A 16,851-nucleotide genomic window follows, 5' to 3' on the forward strand; every position below is an offset into this window, starting at 1 on the left:
CTTTGCAACCCCATGGACTGTAGTCCACCAGGTTCCTCTGTCCATGGGATTCTCCAGGCAAGAATACGGGAATGGGTAGCCATGCCCTGCTCCAGAGGATCTTCCCAACCCAGAGATCAAACCTGTGTCTCCCATGTCTCCTGCATTGGCAGGTGGAGTCTTTGCCACGGAGCCATGTGTGAGGCCCTTACCCAACCCACTGGTCAGTAACACAGTGCTCCTTGTCCTTGACCTGTCAGAGGCCTTGGCCACGGCCAACTGCCCTGGCTTTCATGTATCCCCCCATCCCTTGAGCCAGTCCTTTTCAGTCCCTTTTACTGCCTCTTTGGCATCTTGCCAACCCGTAAATGTAATAATGTTGCAGGTCTTCATCCCTGAACCTCTTCTCTGCCTTCACTCACTTCCTTAGTGATCTAATCAAGTCATGTGGCTTTAAACACCATCCGTAGACACACTGATGACCTCCAGATTTATTACTGCTCTTTGCCTGAGCCTTACTCAGGGCTGTGTTTTCAAGCTAACAGTCTTTACAGATGAGGTAACTTCTCCTCCATCCCACCTTTGACAAAGAGTAGGCTTGCTTCCTCTTACTAGAAAAGTAACTCAAAAAATCACTATAGAAACTTTTTAAATATTTCAGTATGATCGGTTTTTGGAGGTAAAATTACTGGGTGAAAGAGTTTATATAGTGTTTGCCAACTTCTTCCAAATGTAGTATGTGAGAATGTCAATCTGATCATCTTTGTTAACACACACCCACAAAAATTTTAAGAAGTGTTGTAAAATATGGTGACAACATAGCTTCCTTGTAGTCTTCATGTGATTTCCTTTATGTCTGATGTATGATATCATTCCACAGTTTATTAGTTTTATTTCCTTCTATATGGCTTAGATATCTATGTTTTTTGCAAATTTTTCTATTGTTTGCCCTTTTTAAACTTAGAGGAATGATTTACTTTTAAAAAGCAACTTAAGAGACTTCCCTGGTGGTCCAGTGGCTAGGACTCAGTGCTGTCAGTGCAAGGGGCCTGGTTTTGATCCCTGGTCAGGGAATTAGAGCTTACATGCCCCAACTAAGATCTGACGCAGCCAAATTAAAAAATAAAAATATTTTTTTAAAAGGAACTCAGGATTCCTCTCCTGCAATATGACCTTCTATGTATGCAGGGGGCCATCATGGCCCATGTGGGGAGTACAGCAAAGAAATGTGAAGTTCATTCTGGCTTCTGTACCCTGAGTAGTCAAGTCCTTCATCTCTGGCCCAGCATCCACGAAAAAGTAATGGGCTAACTTGTTAGATTATACATAGAGTAAAATCCCAAATCCTGCACATTCTGACATTAGGTAGCTATGGTTTCTTTTATAAGTAACTTAACACCTTAACCCAAATAAATTACATGCAGATGCTTTCTACTCACAAATGTTCAACTTAATGACGTCTGTAGGGACACAGAAGCTAAGAGCTAAGCATGCCAGCCTCTGCCTGCATCCCGTGGGAGGGACTTGGGCCAAAACTTTTATAAAGTCCTTTTGGACTTGAGGAAAAATTTGGACTAACAAAGAGCCATTTAGAATCTGTTTGTTAAATAGAAAAACTTCCCTCCTTCCTTACAGATTCTCTTAAGCTTTAGGGCTTAAATGTTGGCGTGAGTGGTGGGAAATTTGGGACAGTATCGGGGACTTATTTTTGCTCATGAATCCTTCTGGCTTCCCTCAAATCTCCCAATTCTCTCCTAAGGCAAGTACTGAACAAGTTTTCCTCTCTGCATTCCCTAAATGAGTTTTTCTCACCATCCACTCCAATGAAAAGTGATCCCTTAAGACACTCAGGGGTTTCCCCAGTGGCTCAGCAGTAAAGAATCAGTCTGTCATGCAGGAGACTCAGGAGACTCAGGTTCCATCCCTGGGTGGGGAAGATCCCCTGGAGGAGGGAATGACAATCCACTCCAATATTCTTGCCTGGAGAATCCCATGGACAGAGGAGTCTGGCGGGCTACAGTCCATGGGGTTTCAAAGAGTCAGACACGACTGAAGAGACTGAGTACATACACAAGACACTCAGGCTTGTAGAAATTTTCATTTCTTTGACTTATTCTTACCAAGACTCACAATTAGCAGGACACACAGACCATGGTTAGCTGTCCTGCATGAGTGAAATCTAATCCTGTCAATCCTTATACAAGCCTGCCAGGCTCCTCTGTCCATGGGATTTCCCAGCAAAAATACTGGAGGGAGTTGCCATTTCTTTCTCCAAGGGATCTTCTTGACCCAGTGGTTAAACCCACATCTCTTGTGTCTCCTGCACTGGCAGATGGATTCTTTACCACTAGCTCTACCTGGGAAGCCCTAAAGGCTTGCAGCCCAAACAAATCAATTTTCTACACAAATTCTACTTGCAAAAACGAATCAATCCCTTCACACACACACAAAGGTGCTGGAATCTAGTCTTAGGCCATTTGCATCCATTTAATATATTGAAAAAGATGGAATTTATGCAGTCAGAAGGAGAAAATCATTTGAATGTTATAACCATAGAGATGGATGTCTTTAACAGAAGAGAAAAAAGATGTCTTTAAAATGAATGACTCTTTCAAAACTTTATTTGAAGCAGAAATAATCAGGATTATTATCCTGATGTTGTTTATTTTGTGTCTTTGCTATTGGCAAGAATGTATTTTATTCCATTTCTTAGAGATAAGCAGAAAGCCATGGGGACTATTTCAACTCATTTTCTGGGAAACCAAGAACTACACAACAGTCAGCCGTCTACAAATCAGTGATTAACATGGTGTCTAGACATGTTCTCATGAGAATAGCATTATTAATGAAATAGCAGTTTGGTTAATCATGAGAGCAAAAGTAATTTAGGGAGTAAATAATTTATTAGTATGCCAATCAATGAAGCAAAAGTAAAAGGATATGTTTTAATTAATTCATTTGTTATAATATTGAGATTATGACTGGCAAATTCTGTTTGAAGACTTGGACAGTAATCCAATATTGCCAATATGGCAGGTCTTTATCTTTCTGTTTCCAGCTAATGGTATTGCATATTTCAATTACCCAAAATTCCTTTTGTTTCATATGTCAGGATATTATTAAGATCCATTAATAAACAATTGGATCTGCAAATTTTCTGTTGCTATGCTATGCGTTGCTCTGTTTCTTTAAAACTGGGTGTTCTCACATTTCATTAACAAAAAAATTTTCACCAACTAGGGGAAAATAGTGTGATGCCAGTATAACTAAGAACCTCATCTTATTTTCTGCTACTTAAAAGGCTCATTTGGAAAAAGAGTAATAAATATATTGACCAATAATCTTAAGTATATAGACAATCTTTTCAGAAACACAGTTAACCCAATAATTTAAAAATAATCTATGGTCCTAAAATGCAGGGAAGAAATACAAGATAAACAAGACTTAAATAAAAACATACTTTTTGAAAATTTTATTTGAAAAATTATTCAACTGAGTTTGCTTCTTTTGCCTTTATAAAAGTACATCTATGGACTTCTCTGGTGGTACAGTGGCTGAGAATCCTCCTGCCAATGCAAGGGACATGAGTTCGATCCCTGATTGGGAAGATTCACATAGGCTAATATACGATGGCAACTGAAGCCCACACACACTAGAGCCCGCACGCTGTAACTACTGAGCCTACATACTACAACCACTGAAGCCTGTGAGCATAGAGCCTCTGCTCTGCAACAAGAGAAGCCACCAAAATGAGAAGCCCACACACCACAACTAAGAGTAATCCCCACTCGCCACAATTAGAGAAAGCCCCAGTGCAAAAACAAAGACCCAGTGAGACAAAAATCAATCAATAAATAACTTTTTTTAAAAGTACATCTATGATCATCTTCTTATGTAGTCCTACTAACTGCTCAATGTCTCATCCTAACCCCAATCCTCTCCCTAAATTTCAACTTACTCAAATGATGGAATCAGAACTTTCTAACTTGCATTTTAACAGTTACTATTTTCCAGGTCTCTTGTAACAACTGGAAGGGCAAACCAGAGGAGATGGGATAGACTTCATTTTAAGTTAAAATTTCTCTATCAGGATGGGATTTTTTTCAACCCTGTCAGATTAGCTCTGCATATTGATATGTGAAAACAGTGTTTCAGCACTGAACTCACCAAGTGTGTTCTCATGGGCCCTTCTAGTCAATACTCTGGCCTTCCTTCCAGGAAATGCCAGTGAACCAACTAGTAAATGCAGATGGATCCAGCATGCCAAATGGAATGAGCCAATGCTAAAAAAAAAACAAAAAACAAAAAAAAAACCAAAATATGTTCCCTGTCAGAGAGGCTAATAATAGGCTAATATCAGCATCATTGTCATCTCAAAAGATATCAATGAAGATAAAACAATAACTTATCTTACTTCAAATCAACATAAATGTGTAAGTAGAAGTGTTAGATTTTTTGTAAAGATATATAGTCTGTTAGGAAAGTAGAAAAGTATTATTCATTGGAGAACTGAGCTATCATGAAAGCCTTAACTTTATACTAGAAAAGTCCTACAACACTCAATCAAAACATTTTGCTTATCTTGCACCTACGTAAATGGAAAAATAATGATTTGTGAGATTTAATTTACCTGAGTTCACTGTGTGGGAAAAATTATTGGATTACCTAAGCTATCAAGCAACTATGGGCTAACTATTCAATATGCAACTGCCAAGATAAAGCAAACGGTGTAGCATCTAAACATTGGTCTGTAAGCAAAGTAACAAAACCAGTTCAGAATTGTTCTTATTGTAACATGATTCATTCAGTCTTCTACTAACCTTCTCCTTGCCAAGTGAGTAGAAGAGACCCAGAGTATCAGTCATCCTGGTCACACTGCACACGAAGAGACTTGATTTGTTTGGCTGTCACTTTGTCTAGCTCTTCAGTGTTCAAAGGAAATGTGAGCTGCCTATTTATGTCACTAGGACTCGTGGCACCTGAACTCACTGAACTGCTCTTCAAGCCAGTGGGCCATCGTCAAAGTCAGTTCCCCACAGTAGGGCATATTCATCCAAAGAGCTACATCAAGGAATCCAAAGTAGAACATGTGTATTGAAAAGAGTGAACACGATAACACCTGGGAACGTAAGGAGAAAATATTACTTCTGTTTCTATTTATGTATTTATTTATTTTCTAAAAACTGAAGAAAAACAAGCTTTTAACAATAAATAATGTGTAGTTTGACTCTGGCTTCCCAGGTGACTAAATGGTAAAGGATCTGCCTGCCAATGCAGGAGACACAGGAGATGCAAGTTCGATCCCTGGGTCAGAAAGATCCCCTGGAGGAGGAAATGGCAACCCACTCCAGGATTCTTGCCTGGGAAATCCCATGGACAGAGGGGCCTGGTAGGTTTCAGTCCATGGGGTTGCAATGAGTCGGATACGCCTTAACAACTGAGCACATACTCACACAGCCTCACCTGGACTGCATGTCGGAAAGTCACATGTATTTCTAAAGTACTAGCCGTAGCCTGTGAAGGAATAGGAGCCCCCCTCTGACTTGGCTGCAGAAGAACTCAAAGTATACTGTTCTCTTGGGTGGAGTCCAGCTGTCTTCAGAAGGCCTTACCCCGTCAACTACGGGCACACACACACATCCTAGCCCCTGAAACCAAGCAGGATCCTGTGGCGCCCCCTTGGGTACAAAAGCCTTTTCATGTCCCTGTTTCTTTGTGAGAAAATGGCTTCAGCTTCTGAAACATTCCCTGAGTTCCGAAGAGCAGATTGAAATAGTTACTAATTAGGAAAAGGAGGAGATGCAGAAACAAAGTAGGAGCAGTCAAGAAAGAAGAACAATATACCTGGTGTTTGCATTTTCCCAGGTGGCTTAGCCGTAAAGAATCTGCCTGCAATGCAGGAGACCCAGGTTTGATCCCTAGGTGAGGAAGATCCCCTGGAGGGCATAGCAACCCACTCCAGTATTCTTGCCTGAAGTATCCCATGGACAGAGGAGCCTGGCGGGCTACAGTCCATAGAAAGAGTTGCACACGACTGAAGTGACTAAGCAGCAGCGGCACACCTGGTGTTTGCAGCTGGCCATTTATAATTAACAAAGCAATTTAACACTTAATTAGAATTTACATTTTCAAAGCATTTTCCATAATTAAATAAATGATTGGTATTTAATTTACAATGAACATATTTTGATTCCCCTTGTGGTGATTAAACATTAAAATAGTTGTGGTAATAATGAAAAGTGCTACAAATTGCTCTACAAATAGTAAAAACTTAAATATGTATGTTCTGAATAACCTGTGGTGATTTTAAAATATAAGAACTGGAAATACCAAATCAAAATCTAAGGGAAATATCTGTGATTTGTTCCAAATCAAAATCTAAGTAAAATATATCTATAATTTTTCCCATTTCTGTGTACTACTTTAGAAAGTCATTAAACCTAAGTAAAAATGAAAAAGTTTCTTTAAAATCATAGCTGCTGCTGCTGCTAAGTCACTTCAGTCATGTCCGACTCTGTGCAATCCCACAGATGGCAGCCCACCAGGCTCCCCCGTCCCTGGGATTCTCCAGACAAGAACACTGGAGTGGGTTGCCATTTCCTTCTCCAATGCATGAAAGTGAAAAGTGAAAGTGAAGTCGCTCAGTCATGTCTGACCCTTAGTGACCCCATGGACTGCAGCCTACCAGGCTCCTCCGTCCATGGGATTTTCCAGGCAAGAGTACTGGAGTAGGGTGCCATTTCCTTCTCAAAAATCATAGCTATTATTTTAAAATATTTAAATAGCATTTAAGTTTTTTTTCTAAATGTTACAAATTCATAGATGATACTACTGTATATTCTTTATCTACTGATTATACAGTCTCTTTAATTATGGACATTTGTCCTAGATTTTCAAGACTTTTTTTTCTTCTTTGCAGTTGGTTGGTTTTGTGTATGCCTGTTATGTGATCAGTATTTTCATGGAAGAAGAGGATACCTGTAAGTATTATTTTATCTGCTTCTGAGTTTATTTTGCATGAGATTAGCTTCCAAAACTAATCATTACAGGATCATGAAATGTTTTATATTTGGAATTTTAAATGATTAAAATCAACAGAGTAAAGTTACAATCAAACATTTACAAACTATCCTGCACACAAATAAGATTGCACCAAGTATGGAAGCCCTCAATCCAAGTCATGCAAAAGAATGTGGAGAGACAGAGATGCCCACTGATTGCTGCTGTATCATTTTAGTAACTTTTCATCAGAGACCTAAATGTCTTTCAGAGTAGAAAATTAGGGTTGCTTTATCTATCACCAGTTATAAGTATGCTGGCTGCAGAATTTTGAAATCTGACTAATAGCAATAACATCAATAGGATAATACAATATATCAAGCACTACATATGTATATAAACTCCATAAAGGAAACAAAAATGACAACCTTCAATGTAAGATGTAAATAAAGAGAGAGACATGCTGAAAAACAATTAATGGAATGATAATAAGTAGTCACATTTTAGCAGAACACTAAAAAAAAAAAACAAAAAGACATTATTACTGGAAGTTATGTGGAAAGAACCTTAGCAACAGAGGCCAACAACTGGCATTTATGGAACACCTGCTAATCGATAAGGCACTTCTTGGCACAATTTCATTATAGGCTCATGTCATACCAAAAACCTTAAATTTGCTTTTTAAAAATAAATTATTATTAGATAAATAAATCATAACCAACCATCCTGGGGATTTGGTTATATCACTGCAGTTACTGTCTGGGTTGTAAAGTTGACTCTTTTTTTAAAAAATGAGGGTCAGTGTCTAGTTAACTGTTACAACTTCTTTCTATAACGTAATTGCAAAAGAGTAAATTCTTACCACCAAATAGGTACAGCTCATGGTGTATGAACTGGAATCCAGTTAACAAAGAGGATTTATTTAGTCAATGGAAGAAATACTCAGATCAGATCAGTCACTCAGTCATGTCCGACTCTTTTTGACCCCATAAATCGGAGCACGCCAGGCCTCCCTGTCCATCACCAACTCCCGGAGTTCACTCAGACTCACATCCATCGAGTCAGTGATGCCATCCAGCCATCTCATCCTCTGTCGCCCCCTTCTCCTCCTGCCCTCAATCCCTCCCAGCATCACAGTCTTTTCCAATGAGTCAACTCTTCTCATGAGGTGGCCAAAGTACTGGAGTTTCAGCTTTAGCATCATTCCTTCCAAAGAAATCCCAGGGCTGAGCTCCTTCAGAATGGATGGGTTGGATCTCCTTGCAGTCCTAGGGACTCTCAAGAGTCTTCTCCAACACCACAGTTCAAAAGCATCAATTCTTCGGCACTCAGCCTTTTTCACAGTCCAACTCTCACATCCATACATGACCACAGGAAAAACCATAGCCTTGACTAGACGAACCTTTGTTGGCAAAGTAATGTCTCTGCTTTTCAATATGCTATCTAGGTTGGTCATAACTTTCCTTCCAAGGAGTAAGCGTCTTTTAATTTCATGGCTGCAGTCACCATCTGCAGTGATTTTGGAGCCCAGAAATATAAAGTCTGACACTGTTTCCACTGTTTCCCCTTCTATTTCCCATGAAGTGATGGGACCGGATGCCATGATCTTCGTTTTCTGAATGTTGAGCTTTAAGCCAACTTTTTCACTCTCCACTTTCACTTTCATCAAGAGGCTTTTGAGTTCCTCTTCACTTTCTGCCATAAGGGTGGTGTCATCTGCATATCTGAGGTTATTGATATTTCTCCCGGCAATCTTGATTCCAGCTTGTGTTTCTTCCAGTCCAGCATTTCTCATGATGTACTCTGCATATAAGTTAAATAAGCAGGGTGACAATATACAGCCTTGATGCACTCCTTTTCCTATTTGGAACCAGTCTGTTGTTCCATGTCCAATTCTAACTGTTGCTTCCTGACCTGCATACAAATTTCTCAAGAGGCAGATCAGGTGGTGTGGTATTCCCATCTCTTTCAGAATTTTCCACAGTTTATTGTGATCCACACAGTCAAAGGCTTTGGCATAGTCAATAAAGCAGAAATAGATGTTTTTCTGTAACTCTCTTGCTTTTTCTATGATCCAGCAGATGTTGGCAATTTGATCTCTGGTTCCTCTGCCTTTTCTAAAACCAGCTTGAACATCAGGAAGTTCACGGTTCACATATTGCTGAAGCCTGGCTTGGAGAATTTTGAGCATTACTTTACTAGCATGTGAGATGAGTGCAACTGTGCGGTAGTTTGAGCATTCTTTGGCATTGCCTTTCTTTGGGATTGGAATGAAAACTGACCTTTTCTAGTCCTGTGGCCACTGCTGAGTTTTCCAAATTTGCTGGCATATTGAGTGCAGCACTTTCACAGCATCATCTTTCAGGATTTGGAATAGTTCAACTGGAATTCCATCACCTCCACTAGCTTTGTTCATACTGATGCTTTCTAAGGCCCACTTGACTTCCCATTCCAGGATGTCTGGCTCTAGGTCAGTGATCACACCATCGTGATTATCTGGGTCGTGAAGCTCTTTTTTGTACAGTTCTTCTGTGTATTCTTGCCATCTCTTCTTAATATCTTCTGCTTCTGTTAGGTTCATACCATTTCTGTCCTTTATCGAGCTCATCTTTGCATGAAATGTTCCTTTGGAGAAATACTAGACCTTGAGATTAAACTCACCAGGCAGTGAAAATATGCAAACATACCACATCATCTCTTTTTTTTTCCCACATCATCTCTTTTGTGCCTGTTTGTGGCTCTCTTTTATAATGCTAATTGATCTGGAAAGTTTCTGACATTTCAAAAGTGCTGCTGTAACGACAACACTTCCAACTATGAGGTTAACTTCAAAAGTTATATTTTCAGGTGTTCCAGTAGTAGTTCTGCAATCTTACAAAGTTTACGTACTGAAAATCAGCAGAATGCTTCCAGTGCACAGCTAAGACAGTCTGCACAGCCAAAAACAACCAGTTGAGCAAGGACAATTTTAACTGGAATTGGGACCTTACAAAATTATTAGAGTTGGGGCTGTATAAATGCTTCTACAAAGCATGATATTAATACATTGATTGATAAATCCCAGCTGGATACCTTATAAAGTACTTTTGAGCAGGTACCAAAAGGATCTTCTTTCTTCTCCTCACTGAACTGATCAGAGGTTCTCAAATGATGCCAATTCTTCATTTATCCTACCTTCTTGTGTGAGGGCAGGCAGATTAATCAATAGTCTTTTATCTAGTAGAATAAATACATAAAGGACTTTTCCTTGAAGCTTGTGATTTTAAGCTAAATTTGGAAATGCAAAATGACATGCAAAATAAAAGATTCATCTAAATTGAGTAAAACATTTTTGACCTTCTTTCAGCCTTTTATGGCATAATAATGTCCATGTATATGAATCAGCTTGCTACTGGCAGACATTATGGTTTCATTGATTTTAGAGTCTTTAACTACCTTACATTTCTGTATAGAAATCTCTGAATCAGCTATTTTAATGCCCATGAAACCGTCATTGAAGCAGCTGCTAGCAGCCTATTCTATTAATGGTTTAATTCTAGTGTTTGTTACTAGGATCATACATTAAGTTACCAAGAGACATCCAGATAAAGTAGTTGTGTTACCATCAATTCAAATAATACTTAGAGCCAAAAGGGTCTTGGGTGCTCAAAATGAAGTAAATACGCCCCAGACGAACTTGACATGATAATTGGCTGGAAGCAAGATGACAGTAAAAAGCAATCACAAACCTTTTAGTCTGATAGTTCTCAAAGTGAGGGTAATCTTACATTTTTTTATGGAAAGAAGTAGGACTCTAAGTGCAGTTGTAATTAAATTGTCCCAGAGTCTTCAGAAGGTAGATGTGAGCAAAAAGAAATGTCTGAAACTGATTGCATTGATCCCATAGACTAGTGCAATTTATGCCAACACTTAGCTGTCAGGTAATAATGAACTGCCCTTTGGAGCCACCACTGAGCTAGCGAGAGAGCATTACCAACCTCCAATCAAGAAGATGTGTCCTTTGAATTTTGTTTCCAGAATGTAAACATCAAATAAGAAAACAATACTGGTAGCCTTTCAGTTTATCTAAGCATACTTCTGGAAAGCTTCTTCTGAAAGGTAACTGCAAATAGACAATGTAAAGTCATAGTATTTTGGCAGACAAAATAACATTTATCATTTTGATTCCTATTCTAACTAATGAAAATCTCTGCATTATTCAAAATGCAAAGTTAAGCCTTGCTCATGGACTGAAAGCTGTCAGTCATCCTTAAAAATTAATAACTACCTGCCTCTCTCCTCTGCAGTGCTTAAGTGGCTCTATGGGACTAACATTTCAGCTGATGGACATTTCTGAAGGGTAATAAATGCTTGAGGAAACATTTATTTCCAGCCACCCATCTTAGTTACCTTTCAGACTCTTTCGCCATTTCCTATAAAGACTATGATTGCAGGTCAAAGACAATGAAATAAAAAGCTCTCAAAAGCAAGAGTGCTGCTAAGTAGGGTCAATACTGTTCATCATTCATTCTCATGAAAAAGCCTATTTATATCTATTTCATTTTTTATTTCTTTTTTTAATATCTGTCAATCTCTTTGAACACTTTTGTGAGACCAGGGTATTTGGAACCTGTAATAGTAAAAACATGTCAACATCTTGTTTGTGAACCATTTACTGCTGAAAATGAACTTGTGGGATGGCTACTGTCTTGTCAGTTTTACTAAAAACAGCTTTTTTAATTCAAGGAAGTGTGGTGGAGAAGCAAAGACGCTGACAAATAGTATTAACTTTATAAATATAGTCAGGTTTTTTCAGAGGATCTTTTGCTAGCACTGCTTCATCTGACATTAGGTTGCAAATTGCGAATGGAGCATCTGTTGGGCTTGCAAAGCCCAGCCTACTATGTATATGTTGAATGGCTGGAGAAATGTACAGTTGAAAACCCTAAGTGTTAGTTTTTGAAAAGAAAACAAATTCCCTAGATGTGGGTTCAGTATTTTATTTTTAAAATCTCAAAATACCTCTTTATACAACTGTTTGACCCTTGCTAATGTAGTTTGGGGAACTTTTTATTGGAAAGAAGCACAAGCTTTGGAAAAATAATTGCGTATCTGCTGTCCTTGAGGCTTCCCATAGGCTAGTGCTCATGTATTTGCTTGTCTTTCTGTGAATTCCTGTTAAGAGAGCAAGGTGATAGTACCGTAGCAATGATGCGAACTTAGGTCCTGCCAAGAGTTTACCGGAGAAGCTAATGGGAGGGAAACTGACTAATTTGAGTGTTAATTTCCAGTTTCACTTCCTTCATTTTGTGATGTCTGGAAAAGCCTTAGAAAAATAATGTGACCCAGAAGTCAGGCAGTAGAGGAGAGAGAGAAAGCAGCAGAGGCCTGAATGATCCTCAGAAGAGAAAACGTTTCTTTATTTTGTGAGCTTTGAAATATGTGTATGTTTGAGGGTTGTTGGGCTGCACTCCACAGGCTTACAAGCCCTGTACTTGCCCAGCCTCAAGACTGAAGAAAGAGCCCAGAGTCAGCGTCAAAGACATCAGTGATTTCATGGTTGGGGGATTTTACACATCCCAATGTCTCTCAAGAGGGATGTCATCAACACCCAGCTCCCCAAACCAGTAAGTCAAGGAGGGACTCTCCATGGAGTCGATAGCAAATACTAAAACCAGCTCCAAAGTCAGGGCTAACCTCACAGTGAAGTGGTGCCTAGACAGTCAGAAACGGGTTTAATTTTCCTGTGTTTCCACTTGAAACTGTATGTTAGAAAGTTTTTAAATGAGATTGGTCCTCATTCTGCCAATACCTAGCTCTGTGCCCATTAACTAATAGAATCTCCCATTAGGGGCCCCCAAGCACTTAGCTCTAACATCACAGCCCTGTGGATGACGCCCAGAGCCAGGAGTATTTCAAGGCACCATCAAGTGCATCACCTTTTCTTCATGCATTTCAAATGGTAAATATCAGGTTGCTATTCAAGACATCCTCATCTCTCTGCTCCAGACTAACAGCCCAGGCAGTGTGAAGACCAGCTTCACCCCTTAAGGCAAGCCCTCTACACAGATGCCTGTCAACTCAAAAGAGACATGATCTCATCTCCCTACAACCGGGGTCAGACAGGTTGGAGCTCCCAGGTTCTTATGGTTACCAAGAGTCCAAGCTGTGGGGCATGCCCTTCCCTGAGAAGGAAGACTGAAGGATCTGCCATCCAGATGGTACAGAATGGAAGATGAGAGATTTGGGAGCCAGAGGTGATTATGAGGGAACAACAGAAAAAAAGAAAGTTCACATCCTCATGGCATCCTAAATGCAGTAAGAAAAAGAAAGGGGTGGGGGGAATGTAGGGATTTTATGTGGATCCTGGGCAATAGTTTTTATTATTTATTCAATAATAATGCATTATTAGTGGGAAAATTTAGAAACCCAAGGGACAGAGGAGCTAGCAGTATTCTGACATGATCCCTTGTATTTTCATTTTAATTCTAAAGTCAGTAGCCCCATCCCAACTCATCCCCACCCTTCTCAGTCATCCAACTGAGCTGCTCAGGCAGCCCTACCATGGGTAAACTGAGCCCTTGTTTCTCTCCAGCCATCCCTGAGCTGTCCAGTGATTGGTCCCTGAGCAGCAGAGAAGCATGTGCCTTACCCACTGGCCCTGATGCTGTCCCACGAGGGCACGTGTGTGAGGGCCCCCTCTGCTTCCTCTCACGCATTCCAAATCAATGGCGTCTCCTGGTCCGTGAAAACTGCAGCCTTAGAGCTCCCTACACTGCAACTTTGGAGTCCTTACTCTCATTTTAGGAATGAGGACATGAAGCCCAGACAGGTGATGTAATTGTGGCATCTTTGTCCTCCTCTGCTCTGCACTGACAGCATGACACTCTAAGATATAGAGAAGGCAAGCCAGCAGACATGGCTTCCCACAGGCTCCTTGGGTCTCTTTCCCATCAGAGCTGTCCATATTTATCCATGATTTTCTTCTTGCTGACACAGAAGAGGGGGACCTTCACTCTGTCCTGGGGCTCCTGTGGCTCCTCTGTGCGTCCTTCCCACGTATTCAGGCAGCTGGCATCATTAATGATTCTCTCTCCACCTCCCTGGCTTTATCTCTTTTTCCCTTCCCCATCCTAGTTTCTTCCTCTCCTTGAATCTTTTTCTTCAGCTTATGAATAAAGCTGTGCGTGCATGCTCAGTCGCTCAGTCCTGTCTGACTCTTTGCCACTCTATGGACTGTAGCCTGCCAGGTTCCTTTGTCCATAGGATTTCCCAGGCATGAATACTGGTGGGGGTTGTCATGCCCTCCTCCAGGGTATCTTCCTGGCCCAGGTATCAAACCCATGTCTGCTCTTGCTGTCTTCTGTCTCGCTTCTCTTTTGTTTGCTCTTGCTCTCTCTCTCTGATTATAAGAAGAACACAAAGTCTATATTAGAGTGAATGGCATACCCTGAGAACATCTTTCTTTGCTGTATACAGTTCAGTCAGCTGCCAAGCTTGAACATATGTGCTTGTGTCAGGGGCTTGCCAGCTATTTGCCATTTGTGTGTTCTTCTTCTGGCAGACCGCTGGGTTGCATCTCCCAAGCTCCCTGCAGTTGGGTGTCCCATGACACTGAATTCCAGATCATGGAATGTGAGCAGAAGAGACACCCCCACTTCCAGGCTTGGCCTCCAAATCCTCCCCTATGTGGTTCTCCATGTTCTTCCCCTTTCTGCCTCTTGGTTACAGACCAGCATAGAAGCTTTGGAAGTCACATGTTCAAAATGGTGGAACCACCACGGTGAATAAATATTGAAATAAATGTTGGAATCTATTTCTCTATTAAGTAAACATCTCAGATGATTTGATTTTGCTGCATGTTAAGGGCTTTTCTGGTGGCTCGGAAGGTAAAGAATCTGCCTGCAATGCAAGAGACCTGGGTTTGATCTCCAGGGAGGGAAGATCCCCTGGAGAAGGGAATAGCAACCCACTCCAGTATTCTTGCCTGGAGAATTCCATGGACAGGGAATGGATTTTCAGAGCTTTTTAAAATAGTTGGTGGAACAAGAAGACATCTCATGCCATATCCTTCCAATGTAACTAATTCAGCAGCCCACAGCCTTGGGACTCAGATGACATTAGATTTGAGTAGACGCAAGACTTTACTCCTATCAAGAATCTCTTTCTGGTTGGCTTTATAGTCACTAACCCTCTAAAACATTTTAATGTCTTCCCACGTGACTCAAATGTTCTGTTGACATTCCACTTATCTTCTTTCAACCATATCTCCTGATGGTATTCTGTGTTCTTTCTATATTCTAGGTAGGTTGCAAATTCTTGCAGTGCTCAACTAGATTTGGCATTTTCCAAAATCTCTTCTTGTTCTATAGTCATTGACCTTTCGGTGTCTGAAAGTATAGTCCAGATCCAGAATACTATTGTTTAATTTTAAGACTTAAACAAGTTTAAGTAGCTAATCCTTTATTCATTTGATTCATTAGTTCAAGAAACAGTTACTGAAAGACTGCTATGTATTAGACCCACAAGGATACAGAGATCAGTAAGCCTTGGTCCCTTTCTTAGGAGATCTCACATCCAATAAGTGAGCCAGGTATGTAAATAATGATGAACGAGTGAAGCGCAGATCATGGTCTGCATAAAGTGAATCAGAGGCACAGAAAAAAATCAGCAGAGGCTAATCACCTGTCAGAGCATCAAGCATGGCTTCTCAGAGCATGAGAACATGGTCTTATATGAAGAAAATTACAAGGAAGAGGACATTAAAATGCTGGCAAAAAGATATGTCAAACCAGTGTGGGGAAACCATGGGGTACTCAGGAAGTGATGAATATGGGGTGTGTTCAGTTCACTAAGTGAACAGGGTCAGTCTTTGCGGGACCTTGGATTCTGTCTTATACCATTGTTAACTCTAAGTCACTTTAGTAGCGTCTGACTCTTTGTGACCCCATAGACTGTAGCCCACCAGGTTCCTCTGTCCATGGGATTCTCCAGGCAAGTGAGTCCCAACCTATTTTATATCTTGGCACTTATAGAGAAAAGTCAAAATTTATGAGGCACACTGTGACAAATAAGTTACTTTTTCCCAGCAATAAATGACCACCCCAGACCACTAGCTACCCCTAGTCTTGCTCAGCAAGCATGTGGGTATGAGCATGGCCCCCTGTCCCACCAAACACACACCAGGGAATTAGGGAATCAATATCCTGTCAGCTGTACCTACTCAGGTCTCAACAGCTGGGATGCTTTGATAGATGATGTGGAATCAATGAAAAGATTTAATCTTGGAAAGAATATGATCAGATTCAATTTTCTTTGAATAGTCATTCATAGAAAGAGAACTTTATAAAATGATCTCAGAAGAAATGGCATTTTGGGGATGGAGTCTATCCTAGAAATTGGAAAACCAAAAGTAATAATAGAGGCTATTTTTAAAAGGAAAAAGAATATTCAAAGGGGAAATGTTCAAAATTGTAGAAGCAGACAGGAAAAACTGAATTATAGAGACTTCAAAGTCAACAATATTTGTCACTTGATTTATAGAGCAAAATAAAACATTAGCTAGATTTAAATGAATGATAAAAATATATTGGGGAAACATTGAATAACTAAGAAAAATGCATTGTATAAGGGGGGAATATGTACCTGTTTAGACAAATTCTTAGAGCTGTTTTTAGCCCTTACCTTTTTAATTTAATATTTTTTCTCTGAGTCATTCCATTCTGCTTTATTGACCCCAAACAGATCTTAGAAATTCACTGTGCCATTGTTTAAGTATTATATACTCATGGAAAATTTTAAAGTGGAAAGAAACTGTGTGCTCTAATTATGGGAACATCTGCCTTCAGAAATGTGGACCCATGAGAAAAACAAAAGAGGAAATTCATCCAAATA

General features: G+C 40.0%; 1 protein-coding gene across 2 annotated transcripts in view; it reads left to right on the plus strand.

Moving 5' to 3' along the window:
* Positions 1–16,851, plus strand: part of NKAIN3 (sodium/potassium transporting ATPase interacting 3) — a 547,290-nt gene that overhangs the window by 489,569 nt on the left and 40,870 nt on the right. For both annotated transcript variants that reach the window (XM_005215496.5, XM_002692693.6), the window contains exon 5: positions 6,899–6,959. In XM_005215496.5, the coding sequence (XP_005215553.1) occupies positions 6,899–6,959 (61 nt within the window). The remainder of the gene's footprint in view (positions 1–6,898; positions 6,960–16,851) is intronic.

Source organism: Bos taurus, chromosome 14, assembly GCF_002263795.3.
Source record: "Bos taurus isolate L1 Dominette 01449 registration number 42190680 breed Hereford chromosome 14, ARS-UCD2.0, whole genome shotgun sequence".
Lineage (NCBI taxonomy): Eukaryota > Metazoa > Chordata > Mammalia > Artiodactyla > Bovidae > Bos > Bos taurus.